Raw genomic sequence first — 20,558 nt, 5'->3', positions numbered from 1 at the left:
GCGCCCTTCCATCATGAATTTCCCCTCAAATTATAATACTTACGGGTACCTTCAAGTCAAGAGTGAATAGGCATCTTCTCGGCAAGCCCGTTCCATCTTAGGCTGCATCATCTCTTGCCACCAGGTCTGTGGTAACGTGGTAATCATAGACTATACGTATGTACTGGGAATTGACGCGTCGCGACGCCTCCTACCAGAATTATGGTTAATATTTAGCTGTCCCATAATATTTTCTCATCGGGGTGTTTGTGTCGGGCCTGGTGACTGACGTAGATTGTAAGTTTTTTTTTTTACACACATAACATATAGATACACAGAACGCCAACGCGCGATCGATGCTGCGTATTATCTAATAATTTTGTAGGCAGCTAGAGTTACTAGGCTAGCAAGTAGGTATAGTCTGTTGGCTGAGATAGTGTCGGTACACCCGCAGGCGCACTTGTTATTTAGCTTTTATTTAATTACTTTATACTGTGTTAGTTAAATAAACTACTTTACTACTACTACTACATAAAAATACTTTATTTTTAAAGTAGATAACTATTTTATTCTTATTGTTATTGTTATGAAATACGAATATAAATAACATGCCCACGACTTTATCCGCGTGGACAACCCCTATTTTACCCCCTAAGGGGTCTCTCTTCTTAGCGGATGCATGCTAAATTTCAGTCCGAACTATCCAGTAGTTTGAGCTGTGCGTTGATAGATCAGTCAGCTTTTCCTTTTATTAGGTATATGTATCTATTTAGATTTAAATAAACGCAAGTTGGGTAGCAAAGAAAATTTTAATGAAAAATATGAGTAGGTAGATGCCAAATTCTCCTGCGGGTGTACCTAAATCCCACACGGCGAACTTTGATGTCGCGGTGGCGCTTTTGATTTGACAAGATGCGTCATGCGGCCAAAGAACTTCCATGTACTGAAAGGTCGCTGGTTCAAATCCCACCCGTTGCACTATTGTCGTACCTACTCCTAGCACAAGCTTTACGCTTAATTGGAGGGGGAAGGGTTTAGTAGTAGTGTAGTTTTAGTTTAGTGAATTAGTCAGCAATTAACTTGGCTAATATTCTTTAAAAAAAAAACTGTTTCAACTCAAAACACACCTTTTTCAGGAACGAAGAAAACGTATTAAGAACTATGACAAAGTAAGTACCTAGCTAAAGCTTAGTTTGAGCTGTACAGTTCTTGCAATTCACGAAGGCGAGTGGCTCATGCTTGTAAGTTGTACCTATCGGTATATGTAAGGTACACTGAATGACTGCTCGCGACTGATTGGTCGGACATGCACGCACACTAACGCAATGCCCGCGTATCTGACGTAACCACAAGTAAAGTCCACTCGCCTTCGTGAATTGCAAGAACTGTATCAAGAAGCTATGATAGCTTAGTGGTTAGGACGTCCGCCTTCTAATCGAAGGTCGGGGGTTCGATCCCGGGCACGCACCTTTAACTTTTCGGAGTTATGTGCGTTTTAATTAATTAAATATCACTTGCTTGTGAAGGAAAACATCGCGAGGAAAAATGCATGCCTGAGAGTTCTCCATAATGTTCTCAAAGGTGTGTGAAGTCTACCAATTCGCACATGGCCAGCGTGGTGTCTACCACGCTGGCCATGTGCGGATTGGTGGTATAATATATATGGTCAAAACCCCTCTCACTCTGAGAGAAGACCCGTGCTCTGTAGTGAGCCGGTGATGGGTTGATCATGATGATGATGATGTATCAAGATGGGCGTTACTCACGCCGCGCGCCGGTGTGCGTTGCGCATTAGGCGTTCGACTAAACCGTCGCCTCATGAATATTCAGCTTCGTTATAATAAAAACTCGTCCCATCTATATTGTCTGTGTATCCGAGCTTGAAGGACTGGCGAGATCGATGAATCTGTTTATGATGAACTAGTTTTTTCTCGCGATTTCCGTCGCGCAATACACCCTACTAGCTTACTCCCGCGAGTTGGTCCGCGTGGACTACACAAATTTCAAACCCCTGTTTTACCCTTTTAGGGGTTGAATTTTCAAAAATCCTATCTTAGCGGATGTCTACGTCATTAATAGCTATCTGCATGCCAAATTTCAGCCCGATCCGCCCAGTAATTTGAGCTGTACGTTGATAGATCAGTCAGTCAGTCAGTCCGTCACCTTTTCCTTTTAAATATTTAGATAATGATGACTACCCATATTATAAATCTGAAAGTGTGTTAGTTTGTTGGTTTGCTGGTTTGTCCTTCAATCACGTCGCAACAGAGCAACGGATCAACGTGATTTTGCATGGGTATGGTTAAAGACCTGGAGAGTGACATAGGCTACTTTTTATCCCGGGAAATCAAAGAGTACCGACGGGATTTTTAAAACACCTACTTCCACGCGGATAAAGTCGCAGGCATCAGCTGGTAAATAATAAATTTAAAAAGAATAGAAGAAACATATCAAATAAAGGACGTCGCGGGCATCAACTAGTGATGAAATAAAAGTCAAAAACGTTTTCTGTTTTTCGCCTTGGCATGAAAAACTTGTAGGTAACAATTCAGTAGTGAAATTCCAATTTCCAATTTTGCATTGTTATCTTGTATTGTTATCTTTGTCCTTTACGCTGCCTATTTAGCTGCCGATAAAACACTGTTAGCAGTTAGTGCCATTTAACACCATTGTAGAATTTTGGGGGAAAATTCACAAATTCTTATAGGAGAAATACTAAACATTACAGTACGTAGTAGTTGTACATCGACTTTTAGAAAGAGATAGCGGTTTCGTAGAGCGGCGTCTCTGGCGTTGAGACCGACAAAACGTTACATAGGGTATGAGTGACAGACACAAAGCCGAAGACTCATTCTAAGTCGATGTACCTAGTTACGATATTTCTTGCCGGCTACTGTAGATATCAGAACCCTTATTTCAAATGGAAGTAGTGAGACAGGCTCTTAAGTGCATTTCATAGATTAATTATTGGTATCGTTACGCTCTGTATTTGTTATTTAGGAAACGACCTCTAGAGTCTAGTCTAGTAAAATTAAAGCTTTGTAAAATAAAACATAGCGCGCATTTTACAGAGCGTTTAATAATTACAAAACCGCAGCGCGCAGCCATCTTAGATTACTCGTTGAAGTCTAATGCTCAAAGCGCGATTAAATAACACTCTTTAATCATTTTCTGTCTCAATGATTTCTCTGATCAGCGAATTAGCGGTTCGTTTCTTAGCAAACTGTATCTTGAATCTTGATAAACATAATATAGGTAAATAATTTTAAATAACCATCATCGTCAATCGATAGACGTCCACAGCTGGACATAGGTCTCTTGTAGGGACTTCCACAGTCCACACGCCACGGTGCTGCGACATTTGACTTGTCTGATGTCGTCCGTCCTTCCAACGCTGCGTCTTCCGGTGCGAGGTTGACATTCAAACACCTTGAGACCTCAACTCTATCGGTTTTACGAACTATGTGCCCTGCCCATTGCCACTTCAGCTTCATTTTAAACATATATGAAAAATTGCGGACCGGCATAGATATGGAATATGGATATCTACTCCTGTGCCAGGGCTCGGTATCGGCCAGGCACCTCTGACTTTTCGGAGTTACAGTACCCGGCAGGAAATATTGTACATCGAGCTTATTTTAATTGCTTAAAACGCATATAGCTCCGAAAAGTAAGAGATACGTGCCCAGGATCGAACCCCGGATACCTAGGCTATCACTGCTTCTCGTAGACTCCTAAAATAATTTTCAGAAATTCAGCTAGACAATAAGATACCTAGATCATAGCAACAGATCTGAAATACCAGAATATTCCCATGGAGCCGTGTTTATTGAAAAAGCTTGTCTACGCCTTGGGGGCGGCATGATAACCCAATATGCAAATAACCGCCCGCCGAGTCTCCGCCGAGTTTTATGCGTCTTTTGACACGGCTGGAGGCATAATAGCTCAACGGTATAGGGATGGAGTGAATCGTGGGTTCAAATCTAGCCCCGTTGTACCATTTTCGAAACGAAGAAGTAAGTACCTACAATTCTTTTTTCTTATATGTATGCCATCGGCTTTCTAGCCATAATCAAATTTTGGGTAAGGGCAAATATAAATATACATTCGATTCGTATATTTTTCACGGATCCGTAAAATCACGGATGAGGGTACAAACGCTCTAAGTGTGTAAAATTTGTAGAATTTAGGGGGTATTCCAGTAAATATCCTCTCCTGTTGTGTTGTAAATTGTTGAGTATGTTCATCTCTCATCCAATTCTAGTATGTGTCAGTATGTAAAGGCGTTTTGTATTGGCGTTTACAAGTAATTCTTGTGCGAGTGTTTTTCCAGTCTAAGCTTGTACTTTTTGGAATACTTGTTCACTTCCTCTTTGATTGTTGGCATTCGTAAGTATTTGTATTCTGTGGATTTCATCATTCCGTGTAAACCATGGTGCTCCAGAGATTGCTATCAGTAGGTACGATATTCTGAAACCGCTGAAGTATATCGGTAAAAATAGAGACCTAATTTTGACCATCAAATGAACAAAAAATGTACCGTCTGATATCACCAGCAAGACGCCTGCGTTAAAGTACAAGTTGCAAGTCCTATTTTTGATGACTTAGTCTGTCTGCAGTTAGTTAAGTAGTCTGCAATGGGAAGGGCTGCGATGCGATTTCGTGCGGTAAGGCATCTTCCTTCCAAGGTTCAGGTGAATCATTCCTTCAACGATCGTCATCATATTTCTACAATGCGACGTTGCATCGCAGTTTTGTGTTTACATCCTTTGTCGGAATGACTATAATCGGTGGTCTGCGATAGACATAATTGCGTGTAGTGTGTACTGTGTAACATTATGCGGATGGCGGCGGGCATGAGGCAGGTAGGCCCACTTTTACTTTCAGTCACGACGCACGGCCGATGACTTCTCGCCACCACCTGCGTTGTACCTGCATAGTGTATCATATTATGTTATTCTTGTTATTGTTTATTATGTTATTCACCTTATACGGTTCGGCTTGGATTCAGCAAAATATAATTCGTGATATGGTGAACTGTATGGCCGGAGCAATAATTACTGATGTCAGAACCGCCTCTTTTTAAGGTTTCGTACCTCAAAAGAAAAAAAACCGGCCAAGTGCGAGTCAGGCTCGCGCAATGAGGGTTCCGTACTACAGTCGTATTTTTTCAACATTTTGCACGATAATTCAAAAACTATGATGCATAAAAATAAAAAAAAATCTGTTATAGAATGTACCTACAGGTGAAGACCTTTCATATTATGATACCCCACTTGATATAGTCACTCACTTCGAAAGTTGAAAATACTAATTATTAGTTCATGACCACAATTAATTATTTTTTGTGTGATCTAACCCTAAATTCACGGTTTTCAGATTTTTCCCCAAATGTCAGCTATAAGATCTACTAATTCCTTTTGAGGTACGGAACCCTAAAAAGGAACCCTGATAGGATCACTTTGTTGTCTGTCTGTCAAGAAACCTACAGGGTAGGTACTTCCCGTTTACCTAGAGTCATAAAATTTGGCAGGTAGGTACTAGGTAGGTCTTATAGCACACGTAAGGGGAAAAATCCGAAAACTGTGGTTACTTAAAATGTGTTAATTTTTTTTTTAATTTTTTTTATTCTTATTAATTTTACAGAGGTCTTACATTTCTAACTCGCCAAACTGGTGGGCCGGAGGTTGGGTTGGTCATGAACAAATAATTTAGTATTTTAACTTTCCAGTATACATATTAATCTATGGTTACGACTATCTGTAAGGTACCTACTTAAAATGTACCTACATGGCTATCTCGACGTGCGATTTTAAATAGATACCTACCTACTATCTCTATGGATCAGCCTTATGGATTTTAGGGGATTTTAAAATCTTGGTGATTGTGGTTGGCAGCACTGAATTGATGTCACTGTCAAATTGACAATGACACTAAGTTGACATTAGACTTTGTTAATTGTTTTTGTGTTGTTGATTTCAGTGATTTCGTTGATTTCATTCGCCTGTTCCTGTACATATTTTACAAGATTTTCCATGAAACAACTCAAATAAATTACTTAGATAACCTAGGTGGCCAAAGTTGCATAAAAAATAACTCATATAGGCTAATAAATTACATAAGAAGAACTCTTATTTCGATAAGTGAATACCTACAGTATACACTACAACAACAACAAACAATCTGTCGTCAAAAACACTTCGTTCGTCATGCTTTATCAGTGTTTATCAAGTTCACTAATTACAATTGCAGATAAGGCGGGTTACTATTATTTAATTTATTCTTCTCGCCCGCGTTCAGTGGGAATAACTTAGCCATGACGACATTAGTGAAAAAGGTTACAGTACTCGGAAACTTCGTGAAAAATGTGAATAATTGCACTAAAAGACTGTCGTCGCACTTTATTTATCACCCCGACAATGAAGCGCCGGTGGAAGGTATTCTTTTAATACACATTTTATAGTTTCTATGTATGTAAGAGGTTATGAAAGTGATTGAAATAAATTGGTCATATATATCGTCAGTACTTCGTCCCGAAATGTGCCACACTACATATTATGTAGTCTTCACTTTAGTATTCTTCAGGTACCTACTTTTCTCCTGGGGATTTCCATATTTTAGAACTAATCCTTCAGAGAAATGCCTAACATTCTCAGCTCTCTCCTCACTGTATTATAATGTTGTCCTGAAATTACTCACCCAAGCTGTATAAAAGTAGTGTTAAGTATTTAATTACTACAGGATGCCCGCGACTTCGTACGCATGGATTTAGGTTTTTTGTAATCCAGTGGGAACTCTAGTTTTCTGGGATAATAAGTAGCCTGTCTACTGTTCCCCAGTATGCGAGGTATCTCTGTACCAAATTTCGTCAAAATCGGTAGAACGGATGAGCTGTGAAAGGCTAGCAGACAGACAGACACACTTTTGCATTTATAAAATTAGTACTTATGGATTTAATTGTTGATATATTTTAGAAGTCAAGTTTCTTATATATACAATGCATAATCAAACTTCAGCGCATTCAGAACAATGTTTTGAAGGTCTTATGCAACGCACAGTGGTTCACAATTCACAAATAACAACAGATTTTCCCACAGTAAAGAAGGAAATTGACAGGTCACTGAGGCCTATACATTAAATCGTAGATTATTGAGAAACAGCATTATCATATTATTTTTATCTACACTCTACAGTCTGCGCCATTAAAAATCGTTGAACCATAATTCCCAATGTTTGACACGTTTCTAAAGTTACCTGTCGCGCGTCATCACTGCATTGATTTATAGTATTCGACTGTCTATGGTATGGTCTTTCACGTTCTTTATTCGTGGTCTGTGCTTCTTTTTAAAATTTCCCGCTTTTTCCTACAAAGTTACAAACTAGCCAAATGTCAAAAAATGAAAGTTGAAAATTGAGAAATGAGAGAATATTCTAGTCTAAACTTTTGGATTATTAATTAACTTTATTTAAGTAAAGTATAACAGTAACATTAACAATGCCAAAAAATAAAAAGGAAAGTAGTAGCAGCGATAGCGATGAAGGTCCTGTTGATGTAAGTTCATAATGCAGATAGGTTATGTGTAGTTCGCGAGAGGTAATCTGCTCTTTTATCATAATCTGCTGGAAGAGAACGCCTCGCACACCGGCACCCGCGCTAACCCGGTGCGGGCGAGCGCGGGTGACGTGCGGGGCGTCCCCTCGCCTCATACCTGGACCTGTCGCGTACTACCTGCTGGTAGTTACTTTGTTTAAATTAATGCTAGATTTCGCAACAATGCATTAAACAATTTCATCTATTTGTATCATTAGCGTAACGAACCTCCCGAAAAGAAAGCCAAGGCGGGCTCAAGGACCAACGACAAAGAACCAACATGGGTTCTTGAAGGCAAGAAATTAGTCAAGATTCGAGAATTTAAGGGAAAAGTGTACATAGATATAAGAGAATTCTATGAGAAGAATGGCGATTTGTTACCAGGCAAGAAAGGAATCGGTCTGACACCAGAAATGTGGAGGAAGCTTTTATCATTAGGAGATGAAATTAATGAAGTTATTAGTTCACGCTGTTAACTAATATAAGTACATATGTTTCTGTTAAAAATATGTATAAAAACATTTCATCATTAACTGTTTATTATTTTCAAAATGATTGTACTTATTTATAATACATCCAGACTAGTAATAGGATTGAATTCTCGCCGTATTGTGACTTCTTATCTGTATATTTTTGATACAATAACTATATTTTCAAGGTACAGTTAGCAGCTATATTCCTTTCCTATTCTTAGTTTGTAAGCATTATTCATAACTAGATGATGCTCATGACTTTGTCCGTGTGGATTGAGGTTTTCAAAAATCCTGTGGGAACTATTTGATTTTCCAGCATAAAAAGTAGCCTATGTCCCTCCCCAGGATGCAAGCTATCTCTGTTGTTCTATCCCAGTGTTAGGTTACAGATTGTGTACAACGGTACAACAGAATCAGCCACATCCATACTAATATTATAAATGTGAAAGTGTGTCTGTCTGTCTGCTAGCCTTTCACGTCCCATCCGTTCAATCGATTTTGGTGTTTAGTACAGACCTAGCTTACATCCCAGGGACTGGCGTAGGTTACTTTTTATCCCAGAAAATTAAAGCGTGCCCACAGGATCCTTCAAGGCCCATCCGTTTAACTGATTTGTATATAGCTTGCATCCTGAAAATTGACATAGGCAACTTTTTAACCTGGAAAATCAGAGAGATTTTTTAAAATCACGCAGATGAAGTCGCGGGTATCCTCTAGTTTGAATATAAACTTGCAGGAGAGAAGGCCAAAATGAACATGATGCAGGCAATCAACAACGCTATGGACATCACCCTCAAGACTGACTCCAGTGCTGTGCTGTTCGGTGAAGATGTGGGCTTCGGAGGGGTCTTCAGGTGTGCTCTAGGGTTACAGGTATTATACAGTATTCCCAGACATATTAAAGGAGAAACATGTCAATGTACCTATAGCTGAGACTAGAAAATTGAGATTTTGCATGTACGTTCTCTGAGAGGAGACCCGTGCTCTGTAGTGAGCCACCAATGGGTTGAGCATGATGATGATGATGATGATGTAGGTTCTCTTTATAATGAAAGAAGAAAGGATTATCAGATATTAAATACGTGTACCACTTAATTTTTAATTTTTTTTTACATTTAATTTTTTCTTGTAAACAATTTTTTGTTGTATTTAGCTTCCCATTAAAATTGTCATTATGTTTTTTTTTTCAGGAAAAATACGGCAAAGAGCGCGTGTTCAACACTCCCCTATGCGAGCAGGGTATCGCAGGCTTTGGCATCGGACTAGCGACCGCGGGCGCCACGGCAATAGCGGAGATACAGTTTGCTGACTACATCTTCCCAGCGTTTGACCAGGTTTGTACCAGGGGTAACACGGCAAAGCAGACACCCTGTAAACTAAATATCCTTCTTCACATGAAGTATTGTTTCACAATACTAGGATAGATACATTTAGACCTGTCATTTAGGTTTAGTTTAGAAATTGTGTTCAAAAGAATTAGCCACAATTTCTAGTAGATACAATTGCCTAAACTAATAGTCTCGCTTCTCATTGTTCCAGCTAGTAAACGAAGCGGCCAAGGTTCGATACCGATCCGGGGGCCAGTTCTCATGCGGAGGCCTCACGGTGCGCGCGCCGAGCGGGGCCGTGGGCCACGGGGGCCTGTACCACTCGCAGAGCCCGGAGGCCTTCTTCGCACACGCTGCTGGACTCAAGGTATACTTTAGAAAAAAATCATACGGTAACTGGTGTCACTCTTGAGATTAATTACGTCCCTAATTGCGAAAGAGACATCCATTTCAAATCTAAAATGAAATGCATTAATAAAAAATTTATTGCCTTTTTTGTGGTTGCCTTTTTTGTGGTATAACCACAAATCCACGTTCATTGAGATTTTCGGATTTTTCTCTTTACTTGTGCTATAAGACCTACCTGCCAAAGTCAACAGAAAGTAAGTACCCTATAGGTAGGAGTAGGTACCCTCTATATAATAATCAATGAGAAAAAATTTATTTTTGATGTAGTCAAATACACAATTATAAAAATGACATCAATATGATATTCAATTCAAAGTTTCTTTTCTTTGTTAAATCTAAATAGGGCAGATGCATTCATATAGCCTCAATAGCTCAACCGGTAAAGGAGTGGACTGAAAACCGAACGACGATTTCAACCCCACCCGTTGCACTTTTGTCGTACCTACTCCTAGCACAAGCTTGAAGCTTAGTTGGAGAGGAAAGGGGAATAGTAGTTATTTAACATGGCTAATATTCTTATTAAAAAAAAAAACAAAAAAAATCTTTACCTCTTCTAGGTGGTGGTCCCCAGAGGTCCAATAACAGCGAAGGGTCTGCTGCTGTCGTGCATACAAGACAGAGACCCCTGCATATTCTTCGAGCCCAAGATCCTGTACCGATCTGCCAGTGAAGACGTCCCTATTGACAGCTACACCCTGCCCCTTGGGAAGGCGCAGGTTTTGAGGGAAGGTATGTGCAAGCCTCAATAGCTCAACGGGTAAAGGAGTGGACTGAAAACCGAAAGGTCGACGGTTCAAACCCCGCCCGTTGCACTATTGTCGTACCTACTCCTAGCACAAGCTTGACGCTTAGTTGGAGAGGAAAGGGGAATTAGTAATTTAACATTCTTTAAAAAAAAATATTTTTGATGTAGTCAAATACCCAATCATGATAAATGTAACAGCCCTTTCACACGGCGTCCAGTTTTTTGCCGGATCCCGTTTGATGGCGAATGTGTTTATATGCTAGCGGGCATCCCGCATGCGGGATGCTCGTGTGAACGCTAGCATACAAACACATTCGCCATCAAACGGGATCCTGCAAAAAACTGGACGCCACGCCGTGTGAAAGGGGTGTAACATTTCAACACACCGGTGGTCCATTGGTCGGTCGCAGGGGACGCGGCGACGCTGGTGGCGTGGGGGACGCAGGTCCACGTGCTGCTCGAGGTGGCCGCCACGGCGGAGCGGCAGCTGGGCGTCAAGTGTGACGTCATCGACCTCATGTCCATCCTGCCCTGGGACGAGGAGACTGTGTGCAATGTGAGTGTGACACTGGCGTCGATTCTCTTGTTTTTCTCTAAACTAGAGTATCTGCATCTCTTTCTTTTTAACTTTGCTAAAAAAGGACGGAACATGAGTGAGTGTGACTGGCAGCTAAAGTCACGAGGAGCTCTAAATTAAATTAAAAACTGTCAAATTGTCTCTGTCCTTTGTAAGAAGGGGATGCGTATACGGTTTACGTATTTAGTTGTGATCTGCCCCCCGATTGTGTAAGAATAACGTATTCATCGTTATCGTGATCGTCAACAAATTCTGCCCTTTGATTGGTTGATTCGCTGTTTACATTTATTCACTGTCCACTCTGTGTGACAAGAATTCAAATCTAAATATATAAAAGGAAAAGGTGACTGACTGAGTGACTGATCTATCAACGCACAACTCAAACTACTGGACGGATCGGGCTGAAATTTGGCATGCAGATAGCTATTATGATGTAGGCATCCGCTAAGAAAGGATTTTTGAAAATTCCACCCCTAAGGGGGTAAAATAGGGGTTTGAATTTTGTGTAGTCCACGCGGACGAAGTCGCGAGCATAAGCTAGTCAATGATAAAGTTCAAGTTTTGAAGACCGCGCCAAAAACGACATTCTGTAATGACGCTGGTCACATGACACGTGTGACGTCACACGCTAGTAAACAGTTTCACTTAGGTTCAACTACTATGGTTCACTTAGGAGCCTAACTGAACCATAGTAGTAACCAGTAGTTTGAGCTGTGCGTTGATAGATCAGAGTCAGTCAGTCAGCTTTTTCTTTTATATATTTGGATGGTGATAATTAATTATTTTCCCAGTCGGTGAAGAAAACCGGGCGTTGTCTGATAGCGCACGAGGCACCTCTCACGTCAGGGTTTGGCGCTGAACTGGCTGCCACTGTACAGGTTTGTACGACTCTTAATTAAAAATTATTCTAGCCTTGATATTTCTTGTTTTTCGTCAAAATTGATTCAAATTTTGGTAGAATACCTAGACCAGAAGACCTAGAATAGACTTAAGACAGAGTTAAAACGAGACAGCTATATCTTAAGTCTGAGCAAAGTCAAAGTGCGCTCTATAAATCTCAGCCTATAAGGATGAGATATACAGAGTGAACTTTGACTTTGCTCAGACCTGAGACACTGTTAAAACGAGATAGATAGCGTTATCACTGACATAAATTGATATAATTTGAACTATTTAAGTCTAAGCGAAGTCAAAGTACAGTACCCGGCAGGAAGTATTGTACATCGACCTTTAGAAAGAGATAGCGATTTCGTAGAGCGTTGTCTTTGTTGTTGAGACCGACAAAACGTCACACAGGTATGAGTCACAGAGCTCTACGAAGCCGAAATCTCGGATTCTTATGTATGGAGTTTTTTGCATATCCATAGGTACTAATATTATAAATGCGAAAGTGTGTCTGTCTGTCTGTTAGCTTTTCACGGCCCATCCGTTCAACCGATTTTGATGAAATTTGGTACAGAGATAGCTTGCATCCCGGGGAAGGACATGGGCTACTCTTTATCGCGGAAAATCAAAGAGTTCCCACGGGATTTTCTACGGGCATCATCTAGTTAATAATATTCTTCCATTTGATGTTCCAGGAGGAATGTTTCCTGCACCTAGAGGCCCCTATATCCCGGGTGGCGGGCTGGGACGCGCCTTTCCCGCACGTGTTCGAGCCCTTCTACTTGCCGGACAAGTGGCGCTGCTACGAGGCGCTTGCGCAACTCCTCAAATACTAATAATACTTATTCATAATACAATAAAATATTTACAATATTAGCTTTTACTTCGTTCATTTCTCTGCCCATATAACCTTACCAGCAGGTGATAAACTGAACGCAATACGGTTTATCAAACTTCAAAACGCGCGCTTAGCATGCGAGATTCTATGAAATACCGGCATGTGACGTAACAATCATTTGACGTGCTTTTTTTTTAGTTCAATCGATAATTGAAAATGGTTATTACTCTTAAAACTAACAAAGGATGTGGATTTTACGTAGTTTGGAAGACCCAAGTGACCCATTTTTGTCCTCCGCGGACAAGTGCCTCGTATACGCAGTCCTTAAAAAGAATATGAGCAGTTGGAAACACGAATATCTGTTCTCACTCAGGGTGAGATCTATAGAGTGCACTCTGACTTAGCTTAGACTTAAGACAGTTAAAAAGAGACAGCTATATCTCTCACATAAATCTGTCTCGTTTTAATTCAATCTTAAGTCTGAGCAAAGTCAGAAAGCGCTCTATATGGGTTTCACCCTCAGAATACATAACAGTAATTTAGATGTAATATTGTGAAATGTGACCTGTGATATACATACATGCAACTATTTGAAGGAGGATTGGAATGGGAATAAAACAATGTGTTTTATCTAAATTATTTATTGAAAGTGAACATCAATCCATAAAAAAATAATTCTAGAAAATTAAATCAAAGTTAGTAGTAAGGATTACCTAAAATAAATGTCAAGAAAAAATAAACACACAGCTATGAATTAAATTGTGCCATTTTGTATACAAAACGAAAAGTGAAAACCGGCTCGAAACTTAACCTAAGTACCTACTTGAAATTGAAACAATAATAATAATTTTAAGGCATATGGGGCCATTCAAGTATTAGGGGGAAGTGGGGTAGATTGATGCAGAAAAATAAAATTCATAACGACATTTCACTTTAAGTATAAAATATTATTACCTAAATATATTTTTTTCTTTTAATCTACGCGTAGCAAATATTATAGGTACTTTTACAATAAAACAAACTGGTCAAATAGAGAGAGAAAAAATATTACATTTTAAGTAAAAAAGGGGTTTGTATCATTCTGCCCCAACGACGACACGGGGCACTTTGATACATCGCTTGCGAGCACATTGACAGAATTGAAAATGGTAACAAATTAATTATTATACATATTTGAAAAGAGCTTTGATTATTTTTACTGAGACTAGGGGAAGGGTTAAAAATGACTAAAATTCTGCTTAGCTAATACTTGAATAGCTGTGTTCCAAAAAAGTGAAAACCTACTACTAGGTATGCATTTTATTAATAAAACCTTCACTATAGTAGGTCCTATCAAACTTGTACTTACCAGCAACAAAATTTTTCGCTTAATTAAAATTATGTAACATAATATACTATTGATTAATATATTATATTCATTTCATTTTACGTTTAAAGATTAACTAAAATAATAAGAAGTACTAAAAATACAATCAAAGCAACAAAAAAAATTCGAATTTAAGTACAAGTTTGACATTACATTAGAATTATTAAGTTGAAGCTCTTCACAAGAGAAGTTTCCCCAGCGCACTCCCCAGTACACCCATACAAACGTAGTTTGGTTCTCTAATATTCAAATTCGTTGGTTGGTTAAAATATTCAAATGAATTTGACATTAGTCAATGCAAATTTTGTAGACATGTTTTAGAAACTAATATCTATGACTGTAATTTGTCAGATTAAAACATCTAGTTTTAAAGTGACACGGATTTAAAGATTAGTATGTACAAATCCTTGAGCCTGTGTAGCTTTGAAACTAAGAAATCTAGCAAACCACAAACACATACATTAGTTTCTAGAAAATGTTTACAAAATTTCACAGAGTTTTGTTGGTTAACTTTTACATGAAAGTCAAACTAGGTTTGTTTGAAGCGCGCCGAATAAACTTCTCTTAAGCTGAGAGTATGCTTTGACTTTGCTCTGTCTTTACTTCATTCAAGGGCTCTTTTCGTTATAATCTATATTTACGAGCAGGCAGCGAGCATTGACGTTGTAACTTTTAATGTCAAATCAACGTTGGCAATACGTTACTATTTTGATAACTAAGTATTCAATACTTAATATTAAAAAAAAATTAATACATTTAGTAGGTACATATTTAATAAACAAACTAAATAGGTAGGTACATTTAAAATTATTATTAAATAAAGTTGGCCTTTGTAGTTTTATAATATGGTTTATTTACGCATGAAGTTGCCTCAAAATTTGACCTATAATAGACGTTAACGTTAATATAACGTTTCAAGGGTCATAACTTTCAAAATAATTATTAATTATATTGATTGTCAGTCAACGATAATAGAGAGATAAATTGATATCTGGATTAGTTTAGAACAATTAATAATATAGTAAATAATCGGCGTAATACGTTTGTATGGAGAAGTGCGCAAGTGTTATCTTCAGAGTTAAAACCAAATTGACATTTAAATCATAAGGTTTCATTTTAACTCATAGGCTGAGATCTATAGAGCACACTCTGACTTGCTCTGACTAAGCTTAAACTTAAGACAGAGTTAAAACGAGACAGAGCTATATTTCTCGCATAAGTCTGTCTCGTTTTAACTCAATCTTAAGTCTGAGCAAAGTCAAAGTGCGCTCTATAGTTTCAGCCTTAAGGTCTGAGCAAAGTCAAAGAATGATCTCAGCCTAAAACTAATGCTAAGTAATTGTTTAAGAATCTAAAACTAAAGATAGAAAATGAAGTTTCTATTTCTGTTTGTGATGTCAAATATTTACAAGTCATATTTTATTTTTACTCTAGTCTAGTACAATCAGCGAGAGAACATAATACTTGCTTCCCACGGTGCGTGATATTGTGGATGGACGCGGACCAGCCTACCTATGCACCAAAGGAAGGGTATCGTCCATGGTGGGGCAGACACGTCCGTTGCGGACAACGGTGCGTCCGATAGTGCGAGTGGGTAACTTCAAAATGGCATCAAATCTCAAGACCCCACACCGAAGAGCGTTGTGCGCGGTGCCTGGATGTCCGTCCGGTCGTGCGTGATAATCCGCAGAATCACGCACCGTGGGAAGCCGGTATTACACTACTCAAACAGTTTGCTTGCATTGAGATAAATGTCTATTCTAAGCTAGTTTGCAACACAAACAAAGACCCAAGGGACTTGTGTTATGCAAATAATTTATATCAAATGTCCTATATCTGTGTCTATTACAATAACAAACTTAGGAAACATTGACTTTTAGTTTTAACAATGAGCATTTTCCAAAGACCTCAACGTGGCCTTTGCACATGACGACATCCCAAACATTTATTACGTCTAATTTTAGGCGCAGCATTTGCAATTCGCGTCTTACTTCAGCTGCGCGTCATGTCGTCTTGTGCATGGGCTCTAAATAAACTTTCTTATGCATACTCTATTTTATAAAATAAGAAAACAATTTTTCATTTTAACAGTAAGAAATTACGAACACATTTAGTTTAACTAGTCACAGACTATAGGCTAACGAATTTTGTACGCAACAATATAATAATCGCAATAAATATACCACATATTAAGAGAATCAGTATCAAAAATGCTTCTGAAAGTTCTTATTTAACACTCATTTGTTAAGTTTATTCGTCAAAGGACCGTTGTTGTGCCCGGGATGGTTTCAAGTACTGTCCAGAAGATGGGGAGTATGGAAACCTTTGCATGTATCGCTCTAGACGGAGGTATTTGACTGTGATGAGGCGGCCTTCGTACCACCAGCCATGCAAGCTCTTGTAGACTATGCCAGCGTCGGTGGGACTCGCACATTTCACATACACACAGCAGGATGTTCTCTCTACATCAATGTGGAGGATGTTGCAGTGCTCACACTTCTCCAGAATAACATCTTGGATTATCGTCCTTAAATTTGGATTAGAATCATTCTTTTCAAACATGTGTCGGATCTTCAAGCAAGGTGTCGGTGATACTGTGAGGTTATTGACGGAGCCCTCTTGTGTTTCAAACGCCTGCCCCTGCCAAGAGGTGCTACGTTTGGGGCTGCTGCTCGCTATCCAGCGCCACACCTTACAGTCCTCACCATCCACCGACTGCACCTCCATCCTCACTCTACTCTCATTTTTCTGAATAAACTTAACCGCAGCATCCCAGGTGGAAGCCAACTTTTCCCTATTCGGAGGAGATATCAACGTATCCCTCACGTGGTCCACGGATATGTACGGCTCGCCGCTGTCCTCGGTCTCCTGGGAAATCACATCAATGATTTGCTCCACCATAGAGTAAATTTCTTCATTCTTCCTTTTCTTATAACTCATGTACACCTTGTAAGCCCTTTGCAGACCTAGTGCTAGGACAGCTAATATGCCAACAATAACGAACGTCGACCCGGCGGAGTATAGGGTGTTGACAAACAAACAAGAGATGGGCGTGGAGGGATCGGCGAGAGCTAAAGCGACGGTGCCTTTGTTGCGTTGTTGGACAACTATGTCAGTGGAGGTGAGAGGGGAGTATTCCACATCTTTAGTGTACAAGTTTTTGAGTTGAACAACATTGACACCCCACTGGGGGTTGTGAACCAACAAGATTTGCAAATTGTTCAGATCCGTTCTGCACTGACTGACATCTATAGCCTCCGCCCGAGCACTGGCCATGTCTATTATTTCCCTCTCAGTCAAGTACGGCATAGCACCGGGCTTGCCACATTTGTAGTTCACTGCCCGGGAAGTGAGTTCTGGATGAATAACTTTGAACAGATCTTTCGCATAGCTGACTTGACCCTTGGATACACAGTTGATGCCCGGTCTATTCCCTGGTATGTGAGCTTGACATATCGGTATGACACTGTTCTGGTCGTCCACGACTGAAGTGATATCATTTTTCTTAACTATGTACATAAAAAAAACACAAAAAAAAAAAAGTGCAACGAGACCGACTAAAGCGAGAGAAACCATGTTATTTTTCAAGAATTTCTTGTCATTGCTGGACTTGTAGTCAACCATGTCGGATCTGGCGACACCAGTGATGTAGGTCCTCCGAGGGGTAAATGTGCTGCCGTTGTTAGTGTCTCGGTCGAGGTATGCAGTCGGTTTGGAAGGCTCCGGTTTAAGAGAAGACAAGCGTCGAGTGAAATTGCTTAAATAAGGAGATTCAACTTCATCAATAGTGGATGTGGAGGGCCGATATGTATTGGTGGTGTAGTTTGATGAGTAATTGGAGGTATAGTTGCCACCCGAGGGGCTGTCTGCCATGGAGGAGGTGAGGCCGAGGCGTGACCTAATGGAGTTAAGCTGATCGGAAGACGACAAACTGGATCCAAAGTTAGAAGTTCGAGATACGGAGGGCCGAGAGAAAATTGACGGTTTGGGAGGACTAGTTGAAGGCTCGTGGGTTGGTAATGTGCTGGATATGTAATCGCTTGATCTAGAATTGCTTCTGAAAGGGCTGGAGGTCTTTTTATCGGCGTCTACGTCGCTGTCCGAGCCAGTTTCGTAGTCGTCCTGATCGTTGGCGTACGTGCGCGTGACGCGGCGGGTGGTGACCGTTTCTACTTCCTCGCGAGTACGGACGGGCGACTTCTCCTCGTCAGACTCTGAACCTTTGTCGGTATCAAGTTTTATTGAAGAGTCCTTCTTTACTGGTGTTCGTCGTGTTTTAGTCACCGGGGGCAGCATCGCCGCGCCGGTGGTGGCGCGGCGGCCTCGTTTATCCTTCGCACTGTTGGTATCTATGTCAGATTCCTCGCCGCTAGAATACCGCGCGAGAGACCGTCTACTCTCGACCTTGCCGTCGACGCTATTACGAGGCTTGCTCTTGTTGTCGAGCACCATTTTCAACTTTTTCACGAGCAATTTTCTCGTCGACGCCGTTATAGGCATCACGGGGAATCCATGCTCGGCTAGTTTTGTACGGAGCTCCGCGTCTGACATTGAATCAACTTGATCGGCCATTGTGAAATCTGCAAAGCACACAAACTGTTTTTAACTCTACGTCCACTTGATTTGAAACCAAAAATATAAGTTTAAATGTAATTAGTGATTTGATTTACTCCAAGTATTTACCTTTTCTATGAAATGTGCACACAAATAATAAATTACGTCAATTACTAAAATACAAAATTCACCGGCGCGTCATCTCGCACGCGCTATTTTTCGTTAACCACAGACAAATTACAACTTTTTACTTTTCTTTGCTAGCACTAGCAGCCAGTAGATAATCTATGACTAGCAGTATTGCCAAGTAGTTTTGATTGAATGAAACGAAATGTTTACGGTAGAGATGGGTAAGTTTGGTATAATAACGAGAGGTTTTATTTTTGTAGAATTGAGAATGAAATGAATGAATTGAGAATATAGAAAGCTAACATTCACTAATTTTAAATGTTAGCTTTCCGCATTATCCGTTAAAAATAAGAAATCCTCGTAAAATAATTATTTCGATACGTCAGCTTAATTTCCTAAGCTCATGGGCTACGTGACACCTACCGAGTAGTGAAGCGAGACAATAAAATGTCACTCGGCCGAGACAGTGCTGTGGCTGAGAAATTGCACTCGTTAAAGTGTTTATAATACCAACCGAGTACACTGACTCGCCACTGTACTCGGTATGTAATCTGCCCAAAGATATAGAATTTTAAAGTGAGCGTGAGACGACCGGTTCCCGTTCAATGTGCGTGACGTCATGGTGCACTCAGTCAGTCAGCCCGATCCCGCTCTTCCGTAACAGTCACGTGACTGTTGGCGGGATTCGATATTTATGCGAACTTTGAATGCATGTTAAATCATAACGACGATGAACTGGGAAAAAAAAACAAGTTTTTTTTTAAATATTTTACTTTTAAAGAGTAACTACGTTCATTATAAATACATTTATAAATGTTAAAGTTAAGTTTTGTCACAGCACATTCAGATCAAAGAAAAAAATATCTTAAGGTCCCTCAGTTTACCATCATTTCCTCTATGATCATTTCAAATTGGGATGCTGTCTTATGTCAAAAATAAAGTATTTTTTTAGTAATTATTCAATAAAGGGTTTTCTAAAATTCGTAAAATCCACGTCCAGCGTTAGTTTTATAACTATTTTTAACTATTTTTAAATCGATTAACTAAAAAGTACCTACGTCAAATGAGTCAAATGTTTATGACGTCACATCCATGTTCTCATGATATACCATACATACAGCAGCCGGCAATAAATTATTGTACATTGACCTTTAGAAAGACATTTTGGCTTCCTAGAGCGTTCTCTGTCACTCTGCACTCAAACCTGTGACATTTTGTCGGTCTCAACGACCGAGACAACGCTCTACAAAACTGGTTGTTGATTTAACTAGTAGGCAACATCCCTATTGCGTTTATTTGAGGTACTACATAAGTACCTACGTTTTTATTTGAATAAACGCCGTTTTATAAAAAAATATCCAATAGATAGGACCTTAGAGAATATCATTTATTTCAGTGTCATTTTAAAATACCGGCATACTCATAGATTTTTTATATAATTTCATTTTGATATACCTACCTACGCTGGGTTTGGAAAAAACCTTGGAAAAAACACTATTTCTTTTATGCATAAAAAAATATAACTTTTTCTATACTTTTCACATATAGCACGATTTTCACGATTATATTTATCTTGACTCTAGGTGAATGAAAATAGGCTATAATGTTATAGTTCTTGTGGCCAATTCTGTTACACAAAATCACTAAAGTATAGTCTGTACAAAATGAGAACTCGCCCACCATTT

At 39.5% G+C, this 20,558-nt stretch overlaps 3 protein-coding genes across 3 annotated transcripts; 2 read left to right on the top strand and 1 right to left on the bottom strand.

The window, feature by feature from the left end:
- Positions 1-6,021: 6,021 nt before the first annotated feature.
- BckdhB (Branched chain keto acid dehydrogenase E1 subunit beta) lies at positions 6,022-12,869 on the top strand. The gene is made up of 8 exons (XM_034973875.2): positions 6,022-6,416; positions 8,780-8,916; positions 9,234-9,377; positions 9,583-9,738; positions 10,337-10,508; positions 10,935-11,080; positions 11,893-11,979; positions 12,682-12,869. The coding sequence occupies exons 1-8, from the start codon at positions 6,296-6,298 to the stop codon at positions 12,820-12,822; spliced, it is 1,104 nt and encodes a 367-aa protein (XP_034829766.1). The 5' UTR covers positions 6,022-6,295; the 3' UTR covers positions 12,823-12,869.
- On the top strand, positions 7,382-8,121 carry LOC117986915 (RNA polymerase II transcriptional coactivator-like). The gene is made up of 2 exons (XM_034973876.2): positions 7,382-7,531; positions 7,789-8,121. Exons 1-2 carry the CDS (start codon positions 7,475-7,477, stop codon positions 8,044-8,046), a joined length of 315 nt encoding a protein of 104 aa, XP_034829767.1. The 5' UTR covers positions 7,382-7,474; the 3' UTR covers positions 8,047-8,121.
- A 580-nt stretch (positions 12,870-13,449) lies between the features above and the next one.
- On the bottom strand, positions 13,450-18,975 carry LOC117986859 (inner nuclear membrane protein Man1-like). Its single transcript, XM_034973782.2, has 2 exons — positions 18,874-18,975; positions 13,450-18,770 (listed from the first exon to the last, which is right to left on the bottom strand). Exon 2 carries the CDS (start codon positions 18,760-18,762, stop codon positions 16,441-16,443), a length of 2,322 nt encoding a protein of 773 aa, XP_034829673.1. The 5' UTR covers positions 18,763-18,770; positions 18,874-18,975; the 3' UTR covers positions 13,450-16,440.
- Between the last annotated feature and the right edge of the window lie 1,583 nt (positions 18,976-20,558).

Source organism: Maniola hyperantus, chromosome 12 (assembly GCF_902806685.2).
Source record: "Maniola hyperantus chromosome 12, iAphHyp1.2, whole genome shotgun sequence".
NCBI lineage: Eukaryota > Metazoa > Arthropoda > Insecta > Lepidoptera > Nymphalidae > Maniola > Maniola hyperantus.
Note: the sequence above shows the minus strand (reverse complement) of the source record. Positions and strands in the feature narration are given on the sequence as shown.

Bases quoted from the DNA above. Each gene is read 5' to 3' on its own strand.
- BckdhB (XM_034973875.2), top strand. From the start codon at position 6,296: ATGACGACATTAGTGAAAAAGGTTACAGTACTCGGAAACTTCGTGAAA. The intron at 9,378-9,582 runs GTTTGTACCAGG...TCATTGTTCCAG, and splicing joins TCTTCCCAGCGTTTGACCAG to CTAGTAAACGAAGCGGCCAA. The intron at 11,081-11,892 runs GTGAGTGTGACA...TTATTTTCCCAG, and splicing joins ACGAGGAGACTGTGTGCAAT to TCGGTGAAGAAAACCGGGCG.
- LOC117986915 (XM_034973876.2), top strand. From the start codon at position 7,475: ATGCCAAAAAATAAAAAGGAAAGTAGTAGCAGCGATAGCGATGAAGGT. The intron at 7,532-7,788 runs GTAAGTTCATAA...TTGTATCATTAG, and splicing joins GCGATGAAGGTCCTGTTGAT to CGTAACGAACCTCCCGAAAA.
- LOC117986859 (XM_034973782.2), bottom strand. From the start codon at position 18,762: ATGGCCGATCAAGTTGATTCAATGTCAGACGCGGAGCTCCGTACAAAA.